The following is a 14,230-nucleotide window of genomic DNA, read 5'->3' on the forward strand; positions in this document are numbered from 1 at the left end:
CCTACAAAATGTGTTCAAGGAGGACAAGCATTCGAAATGCCTTTATTGCCTCCATGAGGACAAAACGCACATGGAGAAGGACTGTGCGTTTTGCGTGAACATGTCGGATCGGACTATGAGGCATCGCCAGTCCCGCCTCTCCAACTGGCTGGAAGGCAAGAGCCCAGCATGTGAGAAGAAGAAGTCCAAGCGTCTAAGTCCTGTGAGGGCGCCCCGGCGACGGGGGCCCAACAGAAGGCAAAGCACCACGAGTCCGCGGGCACTGGGAGCGCCGAACGGTCGGGCTCCTTGGCTGCACCGTCAACGACGCCATCAACCGCGAGCCAACGCTCTGGCTCGGAGAAGAGGAAATACGAGAACCCGGCTAAGCTTCTGGAGAAGCCCCGGTTGATCTCGAAGGAACCGGCTGAGGGGAGCGAGGCGGTGACCCTCCCCCTAAGGTAAAGGCCTCAAGCGCGCCTAAGGCGGCGAAGGCCCTGATCCACCCGGCTAAGGCCTCTATCGAGGGAGTCGCTGCGGCCCTGGCAAAGCCTGTGGAGGCTATCCCAGTGGAGGCGACCTCGGGCCCAGAGTTTCCCTGCCTCCGCTGAGGGAATCCTCTTTTAAGCCCATCGAGTAGACCCCCGTGAAGACCCCGGTGGAAAAAGACGGGGGGGGTGGTGTCAGTTACGGACACAGACGCAACCTCTGAGGAGGAGCTGGCCGAGAATCTGGAAGAGGCCCAGCCCCACGGGAGGAATCCCGAGGAGGGGGACGACGAGAGCAAGGGTGGCAACGACGACGAGGTTCCCGTGGAGAAACAACCGTCGCTCCCGGCACGCCCGTCGCAGCCCGACCCTCAGGATAACTCGGCGGTCATTTTGACGGCAATCCAAGCCTTATGCACGGAGATAAGGACGAGACTGCCCCTACCCCCGGCGGGAAGCCCTCCGAACAAGAGGAGGAGGATTCATCCAGTGCCCCTTCAGCCTTCACGGCCTTCGCAGCCTTTGTCGCCTTCCCTGATCCCGAGGGACGACACAGGAACGGACACAGCCACGACGGGGACGGATGACGACGGCGGTGATGACAGGACTGGCCTCCCATCTCCGATTCCTCGGGCGTCCCCGCCCGACGAGACTGGCTCCGTCCACACCATGATTGCCAGGGCATACAAGCTTTTTCAGCTGTGCCCTGAGGAGAAGAAGGAAGGCTTCCTCTACCAACGGCGCGAAGCCAAAAGGAAGACGGTCCTCGCGGTGCCGTTGCTGGATGACATCTGGGACGAGGGACTTGCCCTCCTCAAGAACCCGTCCACGACACCTGCCAAGAGGGACCGGTATGAGAAGAAGTACAAGAAGAAAGCGTGGGGGGGGGGGTGCATCGGCTTCATCCTCAACTTCCCCACCGGACGGTGAGGGAAAGAAGCTGGACGCTGTGGGACGACGAGTCATCTTGTCGGTGGCGACGCCGATTAAGGCGGCCAAAGCCCTAGCGATTGTGGCCCGCTACGTCAGGGAATTGTGGTACAAGATCGCCCCCCTGTTGGACTTCCTCCCAGAAGATAAAAGGGCAGAGGCCCTGGCGACCCTACAGGAGGGTAAGGTGGCGTCGGACCACGCCATAACTGTGGCCACGGACATTGCCAACACCGGTTTCCGCCAGTTGGGCAACAGCGTTTGCCTTCGACGGCAGGGGTGGCTCAAAGCGACGGATTTCCGCCAGGATGTGCAAGCCAAGGTTTTGGACATGCCCTTCGACGGGAACAATCTGTTTGGAAAGACTGTGGATGAGTCGCTACAGGCCATCAAGACCGACACGGAGACGGCTCGGGCCTTGGGAGTTCTGCAGCAGCGGCGGCCGCCCTTTTGGAACTCAGGAGGTAAGCAAGGTGGCTCCAAACGATTCGGCGGTGGCTCCTCGACCTACCATCAGGCGGCCCGCTCCTTGTCACAAGAAGCCTACAGGGGATGAGGCAAGTCAGGTGGATCTCGCCGTCGTCGCCAGGGAGGCCAAGGCAGCAAGGCTGCTTCCAGGCAAGACTGAACCGGCCGCCGCGTCGGGCCCCCACCGATGCACCCCGGTGAGAGGCCGGCTGACAAAGTTCGTCAGCGTGTGGTAGTCCATCTCCACCGACCGTTGGGTGCTGGATGCCCTGGCCCACGGGCACACACTGACATTTCTAAAGAAATGCCCCGAATTCCGCCTGTGGCCAGGAAGGAAAACCACATCCCTCAACTTCTGTTGAAGGTAAGGGCGATGCTCAAGAAAGGAGCCATCAAGCTCGTCCCAAAGAGGCTCTGGGGCTCCAGAGTATACTCAAGATACTTCCTCGTCAGAAAGAAGACAGGAGGTTGGCGTCCCATCCTGGACTTGCGTCAGCTAAACAAATATATCAAGGCACAGAAGTTCCGGATGGTCACCCTCCAGCACGTGCTGGGACAGCTGCAGGAAGGCGACTTCCTAGTATCGTTGGATCTGGAGGATGCATACTTTCACATCCCCATCTTAAAAGGACACCGAAAGTTTCTCAGGTTCGTAGTCCAAGGGCGGCACTACCAGTTCAAGGCCCTCCCATTCGGATTGAAGTCGGCGCCCAGGGTGTTCACCAAGTGCCTAGCACCAGTGGCGGCGCGGCTGCGCCTACAGGGGATCCACGTCTACCCCTACCTGGACGACTGGCTCATCCGAGCTGGGACAAGGGAACTCGCCGTCGAACACACGGCAAAGACCGTCCGCTGCTCACGGACCTGGGATTCTCCATCAACTCCCCCAAATCCCACCTGGTTCCGTCGCAGGTCGCGCTGTTTCTGGGAGCCAAGCTCGATACAGTAGCACAGTTGGCCTCGCGTCGGAGGAAAGAACGCAGGCCATCCTGGCCAAGGTACAGCGTCTGCTGGCCACGGACGTGGCCAGATTGCGGTCCATCAAGTCCCTTCTCGGGATGATGTCCTCTTGCATCTATCTGGTGGGCCTGTGCAGGCTTCGGATGCGTCCTCTGCAGGTGTTCCTCGACGCCCGTTGGACACAAGCGACAGACAGCTTTGAGGACAAGATCTCGCTCAACAAAGTATTCGGCCAGGCAATTCGATGGTGGGGCACCCGCGCGCATCTCAGTGCGGGCACGGACTTTCAGACCCCAGCATACCAGGTGACGGTGATGACGGATGCCTCCCTGGATGGGTGGGGAGCACACACCGGAGATCTTCACGCGAGAGGCCTGTGGCTCCCGGAGGAGAGGCCACTCCACATCAACATACTGGAGCTCTGAGCAGTGTTCTGGGCCCTCAAGTCATTCCTCCCGTCCCTCAAGGGCAAGGTGGTGAGGATCTTCACCGACAACACCGGCACGATGTTCTACATCCAGAAGCAGGGAGGAACCAGATACCCAGCCCTATCCAAGGAGGCCCAGGATCTGTGGCACTGGGCTGTTGCCCAGGGGATGTTTCTGGTGCCTTTTCATCTAGCAGGGATAAAAAACACTGTCGCCGACTCGCTCAGCAGGGCGCTGCGCTCTTGTCACGAGTGGGAACTACGCCAGGATCAAGTGGATCAACTCTTCCGGCGATGGGGCAAACCCCAAATCGACCTGTTTGCGACGAACTCCAAGTGCCAGAGGTTTGCCAGCAGGTTCCCCCAGCCGAGGAGCATGGGCGATGCTTTCTCGCTCCCCTGGGACGGCCTGTTCCTGTATGCGTTCCCGCCGTTGCTGCTCAAGCTCATCAACCAACTCAAGAGGTCCCGGTGCAGGATGATCCTCGTTGCACCGAGGTGGCCGAGACAGATATGGTTCCTGGACCTTCTGGGCTTGTCAGTGTCCCCACCAGTCAAACTGTCGACGGATGCAGATCTTCTCTCCAGAGAAGGAGGCGCCATTCTTCATCACGACCCGGAGTCAATGAACTTGCAGGCCTGGCTCCTGCAGCACTAGAGTTTGGAGGTTACGATATCCCGGCTGACTGCAGAGAGGTTCTTGCAAAGGCCAGGGCGTCCTCAACTCTCTAGTGCTATGGACACAAGTGGAAGAGGTTCTCTGTCTGGTGCCGTGCACAGAAGATTAACCCTCTATGGATTACAGCCCCTCCAGTGCTACCGCACTTACTGTCACTGGCCAAAGCTGGACTGGCTCACGCTTCCATCAAGATACATCTGGCAGCGATTTCCCGATACACCAGAACTGCAGGACGGTCGTCCCTGTGGTCTCATCGCCTGGTGAAGGAGTTTATGAAAAGACTGTTCCGATCGTTCCCGCAGGTGAAGGCTCCAGCCCCGGCATGGGAACTCAACGTGGTGCTGACAAGGCTCATGGGCCTGCCATTCGAGCCCTTGCATTCGGCTCGTTGAAGTTTCTGTCGTGGAAGACAGCGTTCCTTGTGGCCATCACTTCTGCACAACGCGTGGGAGAGATTCAGGCCCTTTCCTGCAAGCCTCCATACTTGACTTTAGGACGAGGGTGGTGCTGAGGACGCACCCCTCCTTCATGTCCAAGGTGCTGTCGGACTTCCATCTCAACGAGCCCTTGGTGTTACCAGTCTTTTTCCCGTCGCTGGCCGAGAGGACTTTGCACTCGCTGGATGTAGCTAGAGTGCTGAAGTTCTACATGGACCGAACAAAGAGTTTTCGGAAGACATCACAGCTGTTTGTGAACTTTTGACCTGTGAACCAAGGGAAGGCTCTCTTGAAGGCTTCCATTTCCAGATGGCTCTCCGGGTGCGTCATGCACTGTCATCGGTTGGCAAACCGACCGTTGCCCAGCCGTCCGAGAGCCTATTCGACCAGAGCGATCGCTGCTACCACTGCGTTCTTGTCTGGTGTGCCCCTGCTGGATATCAGCAGGGCTGCTACGTGGAGGTCGACGCAGACCTTCACAAGATTCTACTGCGTCGACCGGGATTCCAGAGAGGAGTCCAGAGTCGGCCAGGCAGTGCTGCGCAACCTGTTAGCTTAAGGTGAGCCTGGTGAGGAGGTAAGAGATGCTTAATGTTGAGCCTTGCCACCTCCCGTGGTTGTGCATGTGTGTACTGCTATGTATTCTTATATTCATGAGCATGTGAATCCATGCCAGACCCCATGCTGGAGAAGGAACAAGTTACTTACCTGTAACTGTTGTTCTCCAGCATGGGTCTGGCATGGATTCACATGCGAACCCTCCCTCCGTCCCCTCTGCGGCTCTTCACTTGGTCATACTGCCACTTTACGTGCTAAGAAATCTGAGGATGGCTGCCGAAGGCAGGGTTTAGGGAGAGGGCAGTCATTGGCTGGGGGCAGTATGACCCAGAGACCAGTGATTGGTTACTACTAAGAAAGACAGATCAGAAACGAAACTGATACTGAGATCGAGGCCCAAAGGAGGGCCCTTATTCTCCATCGCGCCCCACAAGGGCGACTCCTTCCTGAGGAAACGCCCGAGCCGGAGGAACCTACTGGCCTTACGGCCGAGGGGGTCATCAGATCCTTCCGGAATCAGTGCTGACGGGCCGCAAGGTTCTTTTACCGGGTGTACACCCGAGGGGCTATGCCCTAATACCGGCTCAATGTCCGAGGGGGCGCCTGCATACAGCACTACCGGCGACACCGCCGAGGGCAAAACGCCTTCCAGGCCTAGACCTGAGGTGCAAGGTAGGTCTCTTGCTCCACCACCAAGAGTATTGGAGGAGGCCGTGCCCAGGGAGCCATGCACCACGACTTTGGCACGTGGCGCGCAGCTTGACAAAATGTCCCTGGGCCAGACAACATGGCGCTCGTCCGATGCCACTCCCAGGAACAGAGCTGGTGGGTGAATGAGTTTCAAGGTGGGACTGGTGTCAATCAGGTATGTCCCCTACAGTTTATCCATCAGTGGCGCAGGGCAGGTTCCCCCTGCTACCTAGGCAGAGTGCGCTCCGGCCCCAGCAGCCCCCAGCCACTCTGTCAATATCTCCTGCCACCTCTTCAGCCTCCAAAGACATATTCTTCGAAAGGTTCCTGTCGCTGATTGCGAACCCCCCAGATGGAGGCCATCCTGTGGGATGCAGTCAGGGACTTTCTCCCTTCCACCGGCACCCATAGTCATTCCTCCCATGTCTCCGGCGCCACAGGCCCCAGCGCAGCCCCCGCTGCCCCTGTTGGCCCCTTTGATTCCGGCTCCCCTGCCGGCGGTTCCACAACAGCCTCCTTAGCAGCCGCCAGCTCCGGTCCCCACACCGCAGCACCCAGCACTCCTCCACATGGTCCGGACCAGCCGGAGACACTGGTGGATACAGATGAGGAGGAGGACCCTGACATGCCGTCGTCAGCGAAGGCCTTCCACCAGAGGCTTGCAGGTTTGGCAGAATATATGGACCTTCCTCAACCCGAGGTAGAGCAGCCCGAGGAGGGGATCTTGGAAGAAGTCTTCACCCTACGATCCCCTAGCAAGACGGGTATCCCGATGCAGCAAGTTATTGCGGCCTATGCCAAAAAGGGGTGGCTCAAGCCACACTCGGCCCAACCTGTCAATTAGCACCTCAATGTCAAGTATAGACAGACAGAGGGGGATCCACTCTTGCCATCAGCACACCCTCAACTGCATTCTTCAGTGATTGCTGCGGCATCACTCTACTCTAAGCCTCAGTTGTCTGGGGCCACCTCATCTTCGGCGCTGCTAGGCAAGAAGGAGAGGATTTTGGAGACGTACAGGAAGAAACGGTACTCCAACGCCTCCTTGCACCTGCGTCAATCCAACGCGGATGCCATGCTGGCAGCCGCTAACCAGAGGCTTTGGCGGGAAATAGGACTTCCTTCCAGAACTTAAGGTACAGAGCAAGGCACGCTTCAAGGCGGGTCTAGGAGAAGCCAAGATGGTTGCGCAGGACATGATGGAGTCCACTGTGGCCCACATCGATACCTCTGACCGGGCCATCTGCATCGCCACGGACATGAGAAGGACAGCCTGGCCTTTGGGCTACTAAATTTAACCCTGATGTCCAGGAACGCATATTGGACCTTCCGTACGAGGGTAGTGACCTCTTCCACTCTACCACTGATGAGGAATTAGATAAAAAGAAAAACAGCTCACAAACTGCGAAGTCTTTTTCCTAGCGAAGGCCACGCCCAAGGCATACACCCAGTCGCATCAACGCTCTGACAGGGGGCAGTCGTTCAGCAGATTCCGGGGCTTCCAGGAACCTAGGTCGAGACAACCGGACCATTTACCCTGTCAGCACCGGCGCAAGCAACAAAAAGGGGGAGAGCAAGGGCTTCTTCTGTCACCCTCCTCAGCAGCAGCCTCAGAAGGAAAGAAAGTATGACGCGTCCCTTCGGGTCCACGTGTCTCCAGTGGGGGGCAGGCTTACCTTTCATGTGCAATTTTGGCGCCAGAACTTCGCGGACCCCTGGATCCTCTCTGTAGGATCCACGGTGTACCGCCTACCGATCTCTTCCTCTCCTCCCCTCCAATCCCACAGATCGGGACAGCAACTCTGTTGGCGAAGATCCGGTCGCTCGTCGAGAGCCAGGCAGTGGAAGAAGTCCTAACCTCCCGGAGAGGATTGGGCTTCTATTCCAGGATTTTTGCCAGACAAAAGAACCAGGCTGGCCTGAGAGTTGTGTTGGACCTATCCTTCCTGAACCTCTCCCTCCCTCCCTCTTCAGAAATTCAAGATGGTTATGCCAGCAGTTGTTGCGGAGACACTAGACAAGGGAGACTGGATGTGCTCCATGGATCTGAAGGTCTCCACGTCCCGATTTGGCAGCCACATCGCTCCTTCCTGCGCTTCAGGATCATGGGCTGCCATTTCCAGTACAAGGTGCTACCCTTTCAAGAAGTATCAGCTGCAGCCCATGCAGAGCCTCACCTTCCTGGACCTCATCTGGGATACAAGCTCTGAGAGGGTCTTTGCCTCGGAGGACAAGATCACGGCCATCAAGAGAACCACTACGCACTTCCTTACCAGAGCAGTGACCTTGTCCTGGTGGTTCCAGCACTTACTGGGTATCATGGCGGTGGTTCTACTGGCCGTGCCGCGCACAAGACTCTGGATTAGGAGGTTACAGCGGCACTTCGAAGCCTCATGGAATCAGGAGAGAAGCTCCCAAGCGGAGCTGGTCAGCATACCTCCTCTCCACCCGGACCTCACATGGTGGTCCGAGGACTGCAACCTGCGGATGGGCAAGTCCTTTCCGGCAGCCGTCCCCGCTGGTCACCATCACTACGGACTGCTTTCTGGAACACGGGGGAGCCACTCTGGACAACCACTGCATCCATGGGGTCTGGACCCGGCAAGAGCAGGAGTCGCATATCAACTGACTGTAACTCAGGGCCATTTGGCTAGCCCTCAGAGCCTTCCTTCCGCGCATTGGGAGCAAGACCGTTCTTATCCAGACCGACAACTCTACCAGCATGTACTATGTCAACAAGCAGGGGGTACCAGGTCCCCTCCATTGTGCAGCCTAGCGGTCAGCATGTGGGAATGGACCTTGGAGAACGACATCTACCTCACGGCCATCCACCTCCCAGGGGAGGACAACTTGGAAGCGGTCAGGCTCAGCAGACTGGGGGCGGACAATTACGAATGGCAATTAAACGACAGGTTGCTGCAGGTGGTCTTCAACATCTGAGGCCATCCTCAGGTGGATCTATTCATCCCCTGGAAAAACAGGAAGTGCCATCAGTTTGTGTCTTGGCAGGGGCAGGGCCACGGCTCCCCGGGTGATGCATTGCAGATTTGCTGGGAGGGCTTGACAGCCTATGCCTTCCCGCCAACACCCCTGATCCGCAAGATAAAGGAAGCGTGTCCCAGCATAGAGGCAGGGTCCTCCACCTCGCACCTCATAAGTTAACCCTCGCAGCTTGGTTGCTGATCAGATCACCCTCAAGCACCTAAGCCTATCACAGGCTAACCTGGAGATCATTCAGGGCGCCATGAGCAAGGCTACCAGGAGCCAGTACAGGAGTAAATGGACTAGGTTCTGTCATTGGGCGGAGTCTTAAGGAGATCGACCCCCTAACATGCACGCTGGATGATGTGCTCTCCTTCTCGGCACACCTTGCGCACTCAGGCGGGCAGGTGGACATATGTCGCACCTGTCTGGCAGCCATAGGGGCCTACCGAAATTCAGAGGAGGAGACCTTCTCCTCTTCCAACCCGATAGTCAAGAAACATCTGGCGGGCTTGTACAGGCTCTACCCGCCCATCAAAAGGCCACACCCCGTGTGGTACCTCAATGTGTTGATCGCCTTGGCACACAAACCCTTCGAGCCTGTGGCTTCCGCGGACATGGGCTGGTCACCATTAAGACAGCTTTGCTAGTGGGACTCGCCTCCGATCGCAAAGAGTCAGCGAGATCCAGGCTCTGGTGGCCTCATGAGCCCTATACCACTTTCCACAGTGATAAGGTGGTCCTGCGTTCTCACCCGGCATTCCTACCTAAGCTACTCTCTGCGTTCCATCTGAACGAGGAAATAGTTTTACCCACATTTTTCGCTGACGCCAAGGACAAGGCTCAGAGAGTCTTGCACTGTCTGGATGTCAGGCACGCTCTGGAATTCTATCTGGACAGGATAGCCCAAGGACTTCCTCAAGTCAGATGCACTCTTTGTCACCTTTGGGGGATCCAGGCCCGGGTATCAAGCATCCAAGGCTTCTATTGCTCGATGGATGGTTGCGGCCATCGAGGAAGCCTACGAGAGGCAGCACAAGCCGCTGCCAGCTAACATGCACGCTTACGCGGTCAGGGCCAAGGCCACAGAGATTGCCTTCCAGCGGCAGGTCCCGTGGCAATTCATAAGCAGGGCGGCCACCTGGGCCACCCCTCCGGCTTTCTGTAAGCATTACTGTTTGGACGCCGGCTCTAAGTCAGATGCGGCCTTCGGACAGGCAGTTCTGAGAAACTTATTGGTTTAAGGACGCTCTCCTCTCCACCCTGGGGCTACATTCAGTTATAATCGCCCATGCAGTATGGAGGAAAGGGGACAGGACGTAATAGTAATTATAAGTTACTCACCGTCCTTAGTTCCCTTTCCTCCAAACGTCCCACCATTCTCCCCCCTATTAATACTGGAGTCATTAGGCAATGTTAAATATTGTTGACGCGTCAATGGGGACTGAGTAGTGGCGCCGGTGGGCGGAGTCAGGCTAGCGCATGCTCCCAGGGCCGCATCCCTGCGTGCCTCTAAATTTAAAGGGGAAGAAGGTTTTTCTGGTGAAAAAGGTTCTGTCTCCCGTCCCTAGGAAGGCACACCCATGCAGTATGGAGGAAAGGGGACTAAGGACTAAGATTATGTTAATTTACTCACCGTTATCGTATTTCTGGCGCTTGTATCTGCTTAGATTCACATGCACCTACCCTTTGTCCCCTCTTGGAGTAGAAGTAACATAGATATCTTACACCTTCTAGTCTTCTGTACTCACGCATTCTATAATGCTTCCGCACGGCAGAACAAAAACAACCGGTGGGACGTCGACGCATGAAGGATTTTGGGTACCCTACATGTCACCTAGGGATAGTGTTACAGTCACGCTATGTTGACATCCCTTTTAGATCTTGAAAAGAAAGATGCAGTAGTCCCCCATTACCACTATATGTCGGACTAAATGAACAGCATGTGAATCTAAGCAGATACAAGCACCTGAATTACGATTAAAGATGAGTAATGTATGACATTAAGATTTGAGTATTTATAGGTGTGTGCAGTACATTAGGAAAGGAACCAAAGTTACACAAGTGATCAGAATGCAAAGAAGGGGTCAATTTCTGATAACTCTTCTGCTAACTCTTCTAATTTTTGGTAGTAAAAAACAATTCTGGATCTCTGAATTTCTTTCCTTTTTTTGTAGTTTTGGAAAGTTTTTTGGATTATACCGGAGAACTGGAACCTCCAGAACCACTAGCAAGACTACCACAATTAAAGCATCGTGTAAAGCAACTTCTTATGGACCTTGGGAAAGTACAGCAGATTGTCCTTTGCTGTTCTACATGTGTTCAGTGAAAGGGTTATTTGGAACGACCGGTTATACAGAGATTGTCCTTGAATATGGAGTTCTGGCAAGAAGAACACTGAATAATTCAGTGGCACTAAGCATGCCCAATTGCATGTGCTTCAGACTGATTTCAGGGATCTGTGAGAAGTGCAAACTATGGAATTCCTCAACAGGCTATCGTTTCGATAAGAGCGACTGTGAAATGTATTAACCAGGAAAATAATAATGTCAAAAGGTCTGTGGAAAGGTTTGTTTTGTTAAAGAGTTGTTTTCTGTTGTCTTCAATTCTTTGATTGTTGCTGGGAAAATATCTGCTTACATTATCTTCAAAGCAACATAGCTGACTAAACTGCAAGTACCAATTTTCTTTTCAAAATGTAAAGCGGAATTGAAATCGTGCCACTTTGGGAAAGCTTGACGAGCCAAAACATTTTCTTGACAATGGTTGTATATTAAGTTGTTATAGTTTTATTTAAGCAACATGTGTACCTGATTAGATCCTACTTTGTTTTTCCTGGTTTATGCATAGTATATAGTATTTAATCAAATTGAGATATAATATTATTAAACATAGTGAGTTTGAATGTCAGCCTTTTCAGACTATACTGTTAATTGTTCATTTTTAGCGAAACAGTTGAAAGGGATTTCTTTAAAATTATGTAGGGCAAAGGTAACTCATGTACAGCTTTCACATAATACAAGAGCATCTCGGTTCGTCATAGCTCCCACATGATTTTATTGGTGGAGCTAGAAACATCAATTTGGGATAATCTTGTATCAGTTGTTACTAATCTCATTTGGCCAGGCTATGCCTCCAGAGATAGTGGTGAAATTACACTCCTAGAAAAAATATGGTCCTAAAGATATTGGGACAATCTGATCAAATCTGTGTTTTATAGCACATTGGCATTCCAAAATAATTTTGCTAACATTGCATCTGGGCGGAATGGTTGCTGCAGGGTTTTCAATTTAAATGTTTTTTGTACCTCTGTTACAACATCCATTCCATCCATTAACTGGTGTTCTTTTGATATGTAGTTTTTTGCAATGCTTTAAAGCTCATAATTGTTTAAAAAAAAAAAAAAGAAATTGAGGATTTTTTAGTCTGATGTTTTTGTGAATGATGCTGCAAGATCTATGCATGAGGTACTCAGCCCTTCCAGTACATTGCAATTATGTTTCACATTGTATATCATGTTATTTCCCTTTTTGCAATTTATTGGTTTGTGTTCCATTATGTCATTCAACAGATTAAAATTGCTGCTTCAATTTAGGTTTGTACAACCTGAGGTTTTAATGTATTGCATTTCATGTGTGTGTGCCCCTTTATGAAGCAGTGATTTTGATTGTTTTATTTACCCCACAGATAGTACACTGGGCATATCAATGCAGATGGTGATTATGCTTCCGTGTAGCGTTGTTAACCTAGAGAAACTTGACTAGTTCTTGTCCCAGTACATCTACCTGTATTTTCATTTGTAATGGTATCCATTGCCATTTAAATCCCCAACCTCTGCTCAAAGCCAACCTTAACCAAATTATGGATACATGCAACGTGTCTGTAATATTTTTACATTCAAGAAATGATTTACTATGTAAACCTAAGACAAAAGAATAACAAACTGTACAGCAGGTATTGGCTTCTTTGTTTTTTTTATGCTTTTTGATGCTGCATAGGTTACACTAGAATGTGTGTTCAAATATTTGCATGCCATTATCTCCCCAGAGTCCCCACTCATAGTAAATGATTTCATTCTATCTTTGCAGCAAAAGCATAATCAGAAAACTTCACATGCTCATGCGCCCTCCCTATCTTCCACTGCTGCACCTAAAAAAAAGTAACCTCTTTTAGAAACTGGATTGTTAATTTCAACCATCACTTTGAAGACATTTAGCTTATTCACCACTGCTAGTATGATTGTCTTTTTTTTATCTGTACATTTTATCTTTGACTTCCAAAGGTTGTAGATGATTTCCACTTTTACTTCTGATTGCAATATGTTGTGACTGCCCATGCCAAAAGAAGGCGCAGCATGAGAAAATATGGTGCGCCGTGTCCAGGCCCTATTGGCTCAAATAATTGGCTCAACCAACATTCAGGACATTCATTGATCACGTACACCAAGAGTTGCTATAGTCATAGTCTCAGCCTATAAAACCAAAGAACATCTCCTATTGGAAACGCGCAAGCAGTCACTGATCACCTATGCGGAATCTGAACAGATCTTACAAGATTTGGCACAAACGACACTGATCAAGAGCAAAAAGTTCAAAGGAGTCACAGCAGAGCTTTTGAAAAAGAAAATGTTATTCCGGTGGCTGTTTCCGGAAGGGCTAGTAGGGGAGTTCCACCTAAATTGACACACTCAAGGTTGGGAAAGATCTAAGCAATTAAAATTACATTTCTGATGAAGTTTCTGTATTTCGTTTGAGGCGCTGCCTGTAGGGATTGTTAAACTATTTTTTACCCACTTACGAAAATTGTGCTATATGTTTAGGGGAGAACGAAACCCTGTATCTCCAACAACCTTCTTATGCTAAATAGTTTTAGGGGTGGGGGGCTTGCTTTCCCAGACTTCGAGGCCTATTTTAATGCATCACAATTCAGGGGGGCAGGACTGGCTCCCAAAAAATTATAGACCGCCCCCTCGGCACCCCCTCCCCCACCCACTGCATATGCCAGCACGATCACAAGGACTATGTTGAACACCTGACATAGGTTAACTGCAAAATACAGTTTAACTACTTTCCCCTCCCATTTACTCCGGTATACTGGAAACCAAAATGTTCACCTGCGTATCTTGGCTTGAATCTTCTAAGATGAAGTCAAGGCGGATGTGACACACTATAAAATCTATTGGATGGGGCTCAGAAAATCATTCACATGAAGCAAAGCACTATATATATAGCGCCTTACTGCGAATAACATTCTATCATATACTCAACTAAGGCAATGTGCCCAACACCCCATGAACAATCAGCATGCAGAGAACTTGCCCCCATAAAAAAGTGTATTACCAAACACAATGGCACCAGACACTTAATCTGACAATTGTATAACATAATAAAAAATGCTGAGGCACATCAAGTGGGTGTACATAATGAAATGGGCGGAGGCTTTGAGCTTCTGCATACAGACCAAATCCTGGCAGAAATTGTGGGAAGAAATATCCTAGGTGGGTAGATCGATGCAAATGGAGGAAACGCTATATAAAGTGATGATATGCATACCTAACACCGGCAAAATTTAAGAAAATATATCACAGAGAGAAAGATCTATGTTGGAGGGGCTGTGGAAACAAGGGTCATGA

General features: G+C 51.9%; 1 protein-coding gene across 3 annotated transcripts in view; it reads left to right on the forward strand.

Annotated features, from left to right (window-relative positions):
* The window catches only part of PHF20 (PHD finger protein 20), a 2,392,123-nt gene extending 2,379,570 nt beyond the window's left edge, over positions 1 to 12,553 (forward strand). For all 3 annotated transcript variants that reach the window (XM_069652246.1, XM_069652248.1, XM_069652247.1), the window contains exon 26: positions 10,776 to 12,553. In XM_069652246.1, coding sequence (XP_069508347.1) covers positions 10,776 to 10,927 — 152 coding nt within the window. In that variant the 3' untranslated portion in view covers positions 10,928 to 12,553. The remainder of the gene's footprint in view (positions 1 to 10,775) is intronic.
* Positions 12,554 to 14,230: the final 1,677 nt, after the last annotated feature.

The sequence above is a fragment of the Ambystoma mexicanum genome, chromosome 3p, assembly GCF_040938575.1.
Source record: "Ambystoma mexicanum isolate Mex_15411 chromosome 3p, UKY_AmexF1_1, whole genome shotgun sequence".
Taxonomy (NCBI): Eukaryota; Metazoa; Chordata; class Amphibia; order Caudata; family Ambystomatidae; genus Ambystoma; species Ambystoma mexicanum.